The 13,971-nt window shown below is 41.2% G+C and overlaps 1 protein-coding gene across 1 annotated transcript; it reads left to right on the forward strand.

Annotated features, from left to right (window-relative positions):
* Positions 1-362: 362 nt before the first annotated feature.
* On the forward strand, positions 363-1,399 carry LOC6606401 (male-specific protein scotti). Its single transcript, XM_002031170.2, has one exon. It carries the CDS (start codon positions 543-545, stop codon positions 987-989), a length of 447 nt encoding a protein of 148 aa, XP_002031206.1. The 5' UTR covers positions 363-542; the 3' UTR covers positions 990-1,399.
* Positions 1,400-13,971: the final 12,572 nt, after the last annotated feature.

The raw sequence follows: 13,971 nt of genomic DNA on the forward strand, positions 1-13,971 counted from the left end.
TGAGGATGGAGAGTTAAATAGGGCTAAATGTGTCCAATCACTTGGGGGCTATTGGGGTCTGAACCCGATTTGGAACAAGGCGAGCAAATGTCAGACAGCGATTTCCCATTTGTCACTGGCCGTTCGATATGGATATGACTACATCTAATGGATACACAAAATTCTATCTAATCGCCCCCAGTTTAGGAGGCTGGAAAACGGGCGAAAAACTTTCGACCGAATGGGAATCGATGTGTGGCAAGTTAACGCTTTGCTGCCGCTCACATCACTGCTCTTTACTTACGTTGGCTTCTAGACTCTCTTAATATTATAATTTATCACCAAGGATACCTTTTATTTTTATGTCAGGTTTCCATTTCTCATAATCACAATGCCATGATATTAAATTCAGTTCTAACTCAAACTCAGACACTACAACTACCAAACAACGACACAACTGATACTACAGAGAAAAAAACATCGTATTGAATAGCAGAAGCACTACCTACACTGCCGTATTTATTGTTCAATTTTAGTTGTTTGTTTTTTTTTTGTGTGTTGGAATGGACGTACTACACGCACACGATCTGTACGATGAGCAGCTAATCGATCGAGTCGGCGACGCGGTGAATGAAGATGCTGGCGATGACTTGGACACATTGGTGGATGGACAGCAGCAGCAGCAGCGCGTGGGATTCAATCGTCAGATGGACATACTCCTGGACGCTCCTCAAGAGCCACCGTTGGGCGTTTTTCCGGCGCAAGGAGGGCCAAATGGACCACCACGTCTGCGCAAGAAACGGAGTTTCTACACAATGACCAAGCCCACGCCGCCATGCCAAAGTCAGGAGCCGGAGATGTGCCTCCTAATGGCCAGTGTCACGAGGGCGATGCGTCACGTTCGCGAGGATCAGCGAGGCGAGTACTTTGCAAATTACCTGGTCGAGAATATGACCAGTCAGAACTACCCGAATGGTGTGGGTCTGCCACAGCATTGGGGTCAGCTCTGATTCGCCATAGTTCCCCCATAGATTGTTAATCAGAAGAACCTCTCTTGGACCTCGGAAGATCGAGCAAGCTCATTGGGATCCCATCCTACACATACATGTAAACGTCCATATTTCCAACCACCCGATATGCATCCAATTAGTTATCTTTCCTCTAAAAACTTGCTCAAAACTAAAAACACTACACAATAGTTATCTACCGCTCCACCAAGCTCAAAAAAAGAGAAAAAACGTTACTTCACTGTTTACAGTTCACATCCTGTTCAATAAACACGATTTAGCAAACTTATATTTTCATATTTGGCTTTCAAGTTACTGTTTTCCAAATTTATTCTACAATTGTTAACAAACAAACCACATAATATATAAGCAACACAATAAATAAAATAAAACCCGAATATTTTATGTGAATTAAATTGTCTATTAAAGGGGCTATACAACTTTTTTCAATATTTTCAAATCGCTTAATAAATAAACTTTTTACCGAACTTCACTTACAGGTATCAGATTAATAAAGCATCTATTGTTCAAATAGAGACTGCCTCTTGCAGCACGTAACGTATGTACATGCAAATCAAAGTTTTTGATTTTGATTTGTTTGCCTGCGGAGGCCGATTGCCTGAAGGCTACCGAAAAATTCATGAAATTGACAATTAATAAACTTCAAATTGGAAGCCCCACATACGCCATGGATCCCATCACACCGCGTCGCCCCTCTCCCTCGTCGTTCTTGTGGCAAAAACAAAAGGATTTATAGGGCGCCCCCCCAACAACACACACACAAATATGTGGACTACGGCCACTGACAATGGCCACAATGAACAGATGAACAGTGGCAGCCAGGGAACAAGAGAACCAGAGACAAAGCCCGAATGCGGACAATTGCCCAAAGTGTAGCAAATAAATACAAAATGCAAAAGATAATTGCAATCAAAGCCACAAAATGTAGCCAAACGGCTTATAAATTGTGGCTGGTTGGGCGGCTGAAATGCCGCAGGGATGAGGAAGGGGAAGGGGGTTGAATATACCGAAGGTAAACGCATTTAATTTCCTAAATGTGCTTCACATGCCACAGCACAAAGACACACACATTCATATACAAATAGGCTGCAGTCAGTTGCAGTTGCAGTTGCAGTAGCAGTTGCAATTGCTGTTGCAATGTTGCAGTTGCAATTGCATTGGCCACATCACCCCTACCCCCCTCAACCACAACAAGAACAACAGCAACAAGATCTGCAGCAGCAGCAGCAGCAAAAAGAAGAAGCAGTTGAAGCGACGGCAATTTACGGCCATTATTGCAACAGACAGCCAGCTTTATTACGTGCCACGCCCGCAACATAAGCACTGAAAACAATATGCGTTACATTTCATATCAATTCAATATTTAAATTAATCAGATGCCTGTTTTCAAATATAAATATATATACTATTAAATACTTCAATCCAAAAATGTTTATTTTAGTATTAGGTTTGTTTAGCTTTAAGTGTTGCTCTACAAAAATGTTGCAAAATGTCCTTGATCATTATATTCCTAATTTATGCAATTTAAAATAGAGGGATTAGTTGCAGTTTTATTTGCATATGCATTGTAATAACAATTAACTAAAAACATGTTTAAATCAAGGGCTAAATTTACTGTGATATTGCTAGTTTTGCGCTCTTAAAAGCCGCTTTAAATGAATTAAATTAAAATAAATCTCCAATAATAACCGCATAATTTAATTGTCCCAGTGCAAGGACTCTATTGCACCCCCTTCCCGTACAGAAGGGAAGGGGGTGGGTGTAGGTCGGTGTGGGGCAAGTCCTTCTGCCATAACTTTTTGCGGCTGCTTTTAGGCTGAGCTTTTGCATTTGCTTTTTGGTCGCTCTGTGATTGCGTTGCAAATGGCCACATGCAACAATGTTGCTCTTGCTCTTGTTGTTGTTGTTGTTGTAGTTGGTGGTGGTGCCCTCGCAATGGCGCACCTTCTAATTGAATTGCATTGAATTGAATTGATTTTCGGTTAGCTTTGTCCGCCTAATTGTTGCATTTACATGGAGCGGGGATGTCCATTTGAAAGCAATACACACAGAAATCAAATTAAACAAAAGTCGCGCCACAAAAGGAGTTATCAACGTTTAAAGCGTAATTATGACATGTTGCAAGGGTTGATTCATTTAGCAAATGCTGCAACAATCTGACAACCGGAGTGGCATGGCGTTTTGCGTTCGAATTCCATTGTTTGACAGACGATTCGAAACTCTTTCCATCGCATTCTGCCCATTCTGCCCCGTTCTGCACATCCATGCTAAATGGACCCGAGTTATTGGGGTTGTTGCCTCGGTTTCCTGGCTTTCCTGGATATTCCACCCGCCGGCAGTTGAACGCACGAATTGTGATTGATGCTCATCCGCTATGGCCGAGCTCCATTGTTATGCCACGTCTTTGATCTATGGCCACCCTCCATCACCTGGGCATTGTTGAGTAATTGATTTTGCCTCACGTGACTCCATTCCAACCGCCCAACCACCCAACCACCCAACATCACCCCTCAAATATGGCCAAGTTAATTTGGTTTCATCTACTTGCTGGCACGAATTCAATGTCGCGGCTACTTCTTGCAGTTTCTCCTTAATTATACACACACTTAAGTTCGCATTAATTATTGTCACTGAGTTCAGTTCCCGGGAAATATCCCCAAAAAAACAAAAAATAAATGGTCGGGATTTTGCTCGCTCAGCAAAGTTGCATACAAACAATTACAGCAACGCGGCGGGGCTAAAAAAGTTTAACAATTATAGAAGGCTTGCTTTTAATACTCTATTCCAAGAATTATGTTATAAAATTATTGTAAAAACTATATTAATATGGATTATATTTTCTTTTTGAATATAAACAATGTTATTTAACATAATTAACTGATAGCATTCTTTTATAAGTGAGCTTTAAAATATACCCATATTTATTTTTAAATAGAAAATGTATTGTGTATAGAAGGTGGTAATTACTTTAGATGTTATTGTTTTCAAGTAATGCCCATTTAGTGCCATCTAGAGAATTTAAACATCACTATTGAGTTAAGCGCTTTACATATTTTGTTTTTATTCTGTTGTATTTATGGGGAAACGTGTGCAGAAAGTTTTCCACTTACAAACAATTCACAAGTAAAATACCTTGACTTTTGCTGCCGCTTCTGCTCTTCTGCCTCTGCTTTTGCTGCCCATGGAAAATGATGGGGGTTTTCTGCGGAGGAAACTGATGTCTGTGACTGCCATTACCAAGGCTCTTATGCCACTCTGATGCCCCTGCTTACACCCCTGCCCCTGCGGCATATGGCACTCACACACACACACACATCTGCACTGAGCTCGTGTAGCAAATTGTTGGAAAATAAAGTAAGTACACCAGCAACATAAACAGCAGCAACATCCGCCCGAACGAATGGCAAACTGAGCATCAGTTGGAGGCACTTTTCGACGTAAGTAGCGTGGGTGGGCTGCAGTCTGGCTGGATTCCTTGTTTCTCATCGCAAACCCCCCCATCCAATAGCCCCCCAGTTAGGACTGCCTTGCTAAGTCCATCCCAACCCGCCCGTCCAAGTGGCAATCCAAGTCGGCTGTCTAAATACGAGCAAGCGATTTGTGTGTCTAGTTGCTAGTTGGCTACAACGACTTTGTGCCATGGCAATAGCTGCCTCGCCAATTGAGTTTATGCCAAATGATAATATTCACCTGCAGCTTTCCGCTGGGATATCCGTAGTAAGTAGGTATTCCTCGGGTGCATCTTAAAAATGCAACTAATGAAATTACTCGAGTCGGCTTCTCCTGTTTCAGTGTAATAACCTAATTCCATGGTACTATATTATTCATTTCACTGCTCCCAGCCGACAGGAATTTGATGGAATTTCCTGTAAACAGGCAGCTCGCAGCAGACAGACAGACGTACAGCCACTTCCCTCGAATAGACAGACTCACAGACAAGGCATAAACGCATACAGTGAACACCCGGGATGTAGGAAGAAGGGGACACGAAGTCCGACGGACACATAAACAGGCTTATGAGCAGCTCCTCGTAAGCGAACTTCCATTGGCTGGCTGGTTGGTCTTCCTGGTCTTCTGTTGCTTTTGCCGGTTAAGCAAACAGACCAAACGCCACCACAGACAATCAGAAAGGCATTCAGCCAAGAGAATGCCGAACACCAGGAACAAAGATTGGCCAAAACACAGGGACAAACAGATACAGTACGTTTTTCAGAAATCTCAATGATCTTAGCTAGAATTGTAAAGTAATCAGTACCTTTAACATATTCTTTCTTTCCTAAGATAAATTAATATTATAAGAAGGTAACTAATTTGTTGATAGAATACCACCGCTTAATTTCAAATGTCATTCAAAATTCAAAAATGAATATACAACATCTTCTGCCCCGGGGCGCCATTTGTTTGCATACTTGAGCTAAAAGCCAGCACAATATTGCTGGAAGACCGAGTGTCCCAAAGACAATTCTCTGGGTGATTCATTTGGCATTTTGCGATCTTAATTGATGGCAATTTGTGATTCCGTTGGCCGCACTCCATCTGCACGAGACCGAGACAGCGGACCATTAACACATTTTAATCTGCCGCCGGGCGAATGGCTTTTGTGCGGTCGGTGGGGTCTCTCTGTGTATCTGAATCTGAATGTGAATCTGAATATGAATCCGAGACCGAAACTGAATCGGAATCGGAATCGGAAGCTCCTCCGGCAACGAAAGCTGGCGCTCAGTCGCTCTTAATCATCAGCATAAGCAATAATGGGAAACAATTGCCATCTGCCGACTGCCAGACCTCAGTTGCTTTTGCTTTTGCTGTTGCTGCTGCTCTTGCTGTTGCTGCCACTGAAATTGCTGAGCTGAGGCACAAACTTTTATTGCATTGCCATGTCAACAGTCGTAGCAGCAGCAATTGTTATCCCTGTGTACGAGTGAGTGTGTGGCACCATTGCACTTAAAATGCGAATCCGAATCTGAAACCGACTGCGAATGCGAATTGTGACGCAAAATGAAGCTACTTGTGCGCCACTGGCAGCAGATACAGATACAGATACAGATGCAAGCTGTGCGGTGCCACTGCTGCTGCGAATGCTGCTGCTGCTGCTGCTGCAGCATGCCACATTCAATTAGTGCAACAACATATCCTGCCAGCAGTTGATGTTGCTCTCTTGCACTTAATTTTATTCATTTGACAGTGCCACAGTCGGCGTCTCGTCCATGGGGCACATTCGAATCGCTGCCACACGTTCACCAGCAATTAAGGTCATTGAAGGCAGCAGAAAAAGCGGCGACAGAAAGTGCAACGGGCCAACAACAGAGGAAATACTTTTTAATTATGACATTTTATTGAGTGAACATTTATGCAAATATGACAAGACCTTTTATTTTGTCGCCATTCGTAGGTTTGAGGCGCTTTTAATGAGCGGGTTAACAGGGTTGAACGGGTCCATTGTTCAAGCGATTTTGCATCCAGGTTGGGGAAACACGGACGAAGTTTGCCGACTAAGGGTTAACACAATTTGCTCAAGTTCAGTTGATTCTACAGTAAATATAACTATAATTGCTTTTGTAATAGGTAATAATGGTAATTCGTTATTAAACAATTGTATTGTATATAATTTTTAGCTTATGAGTTAATACCTAAAAATATTGCTTATATAGCATATAATCTACAGAAAGAAGTGTCATAATTCGATTATTCACTGTACCTGAAAACTCAGCTCCAATTATGTCTAATAGGAATTCTAGCCATCATCCTGCAATCAAATTAACGCCCTTTCTCCTGGAGTGGAATTTAATTTGGCAAATACATTTACCCATCGAGCCTTCATGCATTTTTCACACATTTTAAATGTCGCAAAGCGCATAAAAATTCCATAAATACGCTAATGAAACACATGGTCGAGGACACACGCAGACATCGTCGGCAGAAATGGTGGAAAAAGGGAAAAATCTGAAGAGGGAAGAGCCTGGCAGCAAAAGCGAGCAAAAGAGTTAAAACGGAACAGGCCACCCAGGCAGCCAAAGGAGGGGGGTAAATTTTCCCACACCCTCGCCCGCTCGTAGTCACGGCAAATGCATTTCCATTTCATTTCCATTTATTTCAAATTCTTTCGCCATCGTTTTTATTTTCATTTTTCATTTTTGCTTTCTTCTGCTACATATACATTTATGGGCAAACACAAAATCGGATACAATTTTTGCTGGGCGCCTGTGACTTTTGAGTGCATTTACAGTAGCCAGAATAGCAGTGTAACGATAAATGTATCCGTTGTATGTCCATTGAAATCCGCATCTCAATCTGTATCTGCATCTGAATCTGCATTCGTATCTGAATTTGAGCCTGAGCCTGTCTGGGTTATTTGGCTTTTATGCAACCATTTAGCAAACACATCATAAAAATTCAATTCAATTCTGTGTTTACGTCGACTCCAGATGATATTGCTTTTTAATTGCGGACACGAGCGGAAATTGCTTTCTCAAACAGCCAAACACATTCGCATCAGAGTCACTAGCACCAGCACCAGCATATTCGCAGCCAAATGGATACAAATGGGGGGCAGGATCGGGATCGGAATGGGGCCCATTGACATTTCGGTTTTGCTGGCTGCCTGTTGGGGAGAGGAGGCTGGAAATGGGGAAAGCCGAGGAAAACTAGCTGCGGAAGTGCGTTGATTGCAGGCCTTCTGGGAAGAGGGAAACTCCTCGTGCCATTTTGCCTGACCTCAAAAACTTTGACCTTTTTCGCTGCAGTTTATTCTGGGGTTTTGTTTCGTTTTTAATTGCACCACATGCGCCATGCAATATATAATTGGAAGCAAGCCCAGCTCACCAACACCCACTTGGACACTCAAAAAATATGGAGCAATCCAGAAGGGGTTTTTTAATTTACCATTACTAAGTATATTTGTATTCAGAACTCATACAAGAATCGTATTTTTACACCAAAATATATCATACTATTTTATAAAAATATCATAGTATCTTAGTAAATTAATTAAATTTTCTTAAAGTGCACAGAGCGAGCAGGCGCGCTCTCATTTAATATGAAAGTCACAGAATGTGAGCTAATTGAAAACACTTGCAATATTTATGAGCCGAGCAACATGTTGCCAAGCCACTTGACTCTAAAGCCCCCCACCACACCGCAGAGAGAGAGAGAGAAAGAAATAGAGAGGGAGAAAGGGACATTGAGCTAGCCACATGTTGCCAAGCTAATAAAACAACAAAATGATTTTATTATAATGGATTTATAACGCAGGCCAAGAGCAAACAGGCTATTAGACAGAGATACAAGACTTCGTCGTATTCCCGTGGCGTGAGAAAGAGAGACAGAAGGGAGAAAGGGACGGGGATAGAGCAAAAGAGAGAGAGATGCACTTTTGAATTGAGACGCGAATGCGGCAGTCCATTAAGCGCAATGTTGTTGTCATCGTTTAATGCTTTTGTTGCCTATTTGCCTTATGCGACTTGACAGCTCCACTATCTTTTCTCTCAGTGCACAGAGAAAAAATGTGCACAACCACAGTTACTTTAAAGATGAAATAAGCGGAATAGGGATACAAGTTTGCCAACAACCTCCGCCCAGTAATTTATTATTTTTAGGTGTACTAAACAAAAAAATGAAAAGTGCAACTTTGAGATGCAAAATATTTCCAGTGTACAACCGAGTGAGTTGAATGAGAGCGATTTCAGCTTGCGTGTGCGCATTTGCAGCGATGTTGCTGCCGTGTCTGCAACATAAATGGGGCCCCCACAGCGTCTCCTTAAGTGGAGATATTTATAATAAGTTTATTTGCTTGTGCTCTTTGTTTTTCTCTAGCCCAAGCAATGCAGCAGCCACATCAACAACGAAAGCGTCAGCAAGGGGAACATTCACAGCGGCAGCAACATGTTGCATGTTTCGTTTGGGATGCAACATGTTTCTGCCGTGGCGTCAATGTTGCCCAGCTTGTTTGCCGCTGTTGGGCATTCACATTCACAATCACATTCGCAGTTGTAAATTGACGTTTTGCGTTAAAGACCGAAGCGCCTTGGTCGTCGGTTTCGGCTTAAGTCCCATCCGCAACATCGCGTGTGTTTCGTGAACTCTTCGCCCAAAGTAAGGCAATTTTTGTGTGTGCTAGCATCATCACCATCATCGCCATCATCGCCATCATCAACATCAGCATCGACCAGAATCCTTAGCCCGCACCCCATGCAACGCACAATTTGTTTTGCATGCAGCCCGAACATGACTTCATCAGTGCAGAGAAAAAACACCAAACCACTTTACAGTCTTAATGGATTATTTTTAATATGGAAGTCGTAAACCTGCAATCAAAATAGTTATAGTAATTATTGAAGAACAAGTCTTAGTTCTTATTTAAGCACTAAATTATACTACCTGCGTCAAGAATTTGGTAAGTCATAAACGAGTTTTTGAATAATTATTTTGATAAATTTTTACGTTGAATTAAAATCTATAAGGTATTCCGAATTTCAATTTCCAAATATAAATACTTCTTTGGAAATCCATAAGCCATAATCCATAATCCACCCGAAATTCTCTATAAAATTATAGAAAGTAACTTAATTTAATATTAAGATTCAAGTAAACATTACTGAAAAAAAAAAATTTAATCAAGGCAAGCATTTTATTTGTACAAATTAAATTATGATTATTTCAATTGAAATGTGTGGAACACGATTACTTTTCAGTTCTCAACTATACTGTGAGTTATCAGGAAATAAAACAATCGAGATTAGCAATAAACTTAACAATAAAACACACTTCAATCGTTTTATTTGACAATGTCACTGAATAAGTGCCTTATCCCAAATAGCGACAATATAATCTAACTTTCTCTCAGTGTAGTCGTGTTTATTTGAAGTGACTTCCACGACTCCCCGACTTTTTTGCTCGTCGTGCTTCTATTCAAGTGTATCTAAATTGCTTCATCTTCGTCTTGTGCAGCAGCGGCAGCAGCAGCATCAGCATCTCGTTGATGTTATTTCTCGTTTCATATTTTCGCAGTTATTTTTAGTTCGCCGCCGCTGCCCTTTTCAATCCCTTTTTAGCGAATACCCAATTCAATTCAATTTGCAGCCCGTAGAATTTAAATGAGCAATCAGGGCACTCATAGCCCGTCCATTGTTATTGTGGCTTCACGTCCCTAATGATGCTGGACTGAGCCCGAGCTTAAACTGTTGCTCTTGAGATCTTGAGATGTGAGGGGAGTTCATGGGCTTGGTTTTCTCGGATTGCGGCAACTTTTCGTTCCTTGACTGTTTGACCACAATTAAAGCGACATTAATCATTTCGCGAATATATAGAACGCTCGCGATAACCTAAAAATAAATATTTCAATCATGAGTAATTGGCCTTATCAATAGCATAACATCGCCCATTAATAATCGCACCCTTGTAGCTAATTGAGCTGTCGCCCCTCTTACAGCTTATAATTATTATTAATAAAATAGGAAAGCAAAAAAAAACTGAAAAAACTGGAAAAAAGAAAGAGGCACGCACACAATCTCACACTGCTGACTAACAACACAAATTGAATTACGACATTCCTGTAAAGACAATGAATGGCTTTTGTGTGTGCGGTGACCCAAAGCGACGTTCTCAGGAAATGAAATTATACACCAATTATTGCCAACAACAGCAAAAGCTTTTAAAGAAATTGGAAAGAGTGGCGAAGACGGGGAACGTAGCGATACGATACGAAACGAAGCGATTCGAAATGTGAGCGGTGAATATGGCAACGAAATCTCAATAATTAATCAAATAATAAATCTCGGTGAGCAATTAAGAGGAGAAAGACAAAGCCAGCGAACGGAAAGGCCGAAAGCAATAAAAACCATTGAAAAGCCGTTGGCTCAGCATTAATTAGCGCTAAACGCCGTCGCAACAAGCAGCGGTAACGACAGCAGCAACATCCACGAACGGCAGCAACATGAACTCCGCAGCGCAACAGCGGCAGCATCCGCCGACTTATTAAAGTATGTACATATAACTCAATTATAGAGAATTAAAAACAAACTCAAAGGCAGGCAACGTCGGCGATTCGCAGTGCAGAAATAAAATAAGCAAAAACTGCCTAAACAATTAGGCAAAATGTATAGCAATATCATTCCACGCATTTTATTTAAGGCTCTATATCTAAAGCCAGATTTAAAATGTATCTTAAAGTATGATCCTACTTGCCAAGCAAATTCTAATATTTTCTCTAAGTGATTGGAGACGCCGTGCTGCGGCAGCAGCAATCAAAGCAATAAAACACATTCAGCATTTAATAAAGACACCCTAGCAACATGTTGCAAGCGGGCCGGCAACAGCAACATCGTGAATTTGAATTTATGAGCTTCGCACACACACACACTCACACACTTCATCGTTCGCAACGAGATACAATTAAGCCGTAATGCATATGAAAATTCGTGTTTTATTGCCGTGCGTTATGTTCACGTGCGCGGCAACTGTTTGTATCTGTATCTGTTAATGTATCTGTATCTATATCCATCGCTTTATCTCCCTCGCTCTCTCTTTCCCACTCACGCGCTCTCTCTCTCTCGCTCCCTCTCCCACTCGCTGTGAGCGCAGCGTAATTGTAATTATAGTAATATGTTTTATGATGGGCCCTCGTTTAGCAGCAACCCCCGCGACGCGTTTGGCCAAAATGTATCTAGATACATAATTGCCACATTCAGTCGTCGTTAAATAGTTGCACGGCGCAGTTCACACAAGCGGCAAAAGCAGCGCCGCAGCAGCGACAGCAACAGCAACAGCAGCAGCAGCAACAGCATAGCAGCAGCAGCAGCAACACGCCAGCAACATTCGTGCTTTATAGCACTCGCACTCAGAAGTCGTTCAGAATCGCTGCCGTCGTGGTCCCGGTCGGTGTTTCGGTATCGGAATCGGATTGTTGACTAACTCTCTGTTTATTTGCCATCCGTTCTGGCCGTGTTTTTGTGCGCTTTTTGCGCTTTTTTTTCGGCGTGGAACCGAAGTCGAAACGCAAAGTTGCCGGTAAATCGTTTGACCGACCGCCGGGTCCAAAAAGTCAAATTCAATTTACGCGCCACGTAATTATAATTAGGCATGAGGCCATACAAGCAATGGTACTGCTAGAACTGAACAATCGACCCCCTCAGAGAGTGTACTATTTTAATTAAGTGTGTGCTACAGCAACAGCAACAAAAGCTATAACAACCATAACATAACAACGGCGAAAAGAAGTCACGCATGTGTATCTTTGTATCTTCGTATCTTTGTATCCGAACTGCTTTCGTGAGTAGGAACGTGTGTGCGAACGTGTGTATTTGTGCCGCTTTTGTGTCCATTAGTCACACATGAAACTAATTAGCATTTCGTCTGTTTGTTATTGTCGCGTTTGCTGGTCAAAAGAATTAGCGCGGCAAGAGCAACGTCAAGCGCCATTAAGCGATATCTTTAAATATGTGTATATGTATGTATGTTCGCATATATATATATGTATATGATATTTATATATCGGCCTGGGATGGGACTGTTTTCTTTTATGATTTTCGCTTGGCATTTCCCATTAATTTGTTTATTTTCTGCCGCATTCCCACCGACGGCAATCGGCAATCGGCAATTGGCAATCAGTAATCAGCGATCGAGTTTATATGGTTAGCACAAAAAATGATCAAAGAAGGCAGCCATTTGAGCGGCAGTAGCAAGCATCTTCGCTAATTGCTGGCTGGTGTATCTGCAAGATACTTTGCCGCTCACACCTCCAGCATTGCGGTTTGCCAGCATTTTGTATCTGTTCTTTTTTTTGCTGCGGTTGTTGTTGTTTTTCCCCCTATTATTGCTGGTTCGCACGCTCGGCAGGCAATTTGTCAACGCGAACGCCGCTGACAGGTTACGCAGCCGCACTGTTGCCAATTGATTTTCAATTCAATTTATGTGGCACAGCCATAGCTATCTAGACACATGGACGTGTATATACATATATGTATTCTCTCATAAATAAATTATGAAGCGTGTGCAAAAAAGGAAATTTCCATTTTTCACAAAAATATTTCAATTACTCAATTAAATTCAGTTGGCAAAAAGGTGTTATAAATAAAGCAAACGCTCAATCGTAATTGAAGTCCACTTAATGGTCGACCGTGTGTTCGTTTGCCCATTAATTACGCTGCTCAGCCATCGTCGTTTGTCGTTTGCCGTTGCCGCTCGTTGTCTTTAATAATAAATAATAAATAAGTAAAAGTAAATAAATAACTATATAATGGATATGAAGCGCTAAAGCTGCCATTTAAGTGCCGAAAAGCTCAAGTTATTATGGTCGGAGCGGTTAAAATGCTTATAAAAATGATTAAATAAAACAAAACAGTTAAGCACGAGAAACCCAGTTAAGTGCCAAGAAAAGCAGTGAATATTGAGTCAAAAAAAAATATGACCCCTTTTTATGCCTCACCCCAAATTTCACAAACTAATTTGTCGTCGTTTGCCGTCGGTTTTTGTGCGACATTATATTGACACTATTTTTCCTGTATTTTAATCAGATTTCTAGTCATTTGCATACACAATGTATTGCGACAAATGTGTTCAAGCTACTTATTAAGAAGATTTAAAAATAACCCAAGCAGATTTTCTCGTTACAATTAAAACATTTGTTAAGCGCAGTTGACACATTGAAAAATTCGCCATTTCAATATTTTAACGAGGCAAATGGCCAAATTGAAAACGAACACAAATGACAAATGAAGCAAAAACAGGGTCGCGATTCGGTTTGCACATTGTTTCACCATAAATAAATGAATGCAAATAAATTTAATTAAATTACAAAGGCATTATAGCTGCATATAATATGAGTGCAAACGGCATGGCGGAGACAATGGGCTGCCAATTATGAAACCAGAACGCATTTCAAAATAATTAAAAATTAAATAAATGAACGACGTGCGGGCAATAACAAATTGTGCAGCTAAACTCAAAAACAGCCAGCCAAAATACATTA

Source organism: Drosophila sechellia, chromosome 3R, assembly GCF_004382195.2.
Source record: "Drosophila sechellia strain sech25 chromosome 3R, ASM438219v1, whole genome shotgun sequence".
NCBI classification, from domain to species: Eukaryota; Metazoa; Arthropoda; class Insecta; order Diptera; family Drosophilidae; genus Drosophila; species Drosophila sechellia.

What these genes read in the sequence shown, in the direction of transcription:
- LOC6606401 (XM_002031170.2), top strand. Translation starts at nt 543, where the DNA reads ATGGACGTACTACACGCACACGATCTGTACGATGAGCAGCTAATCGAT.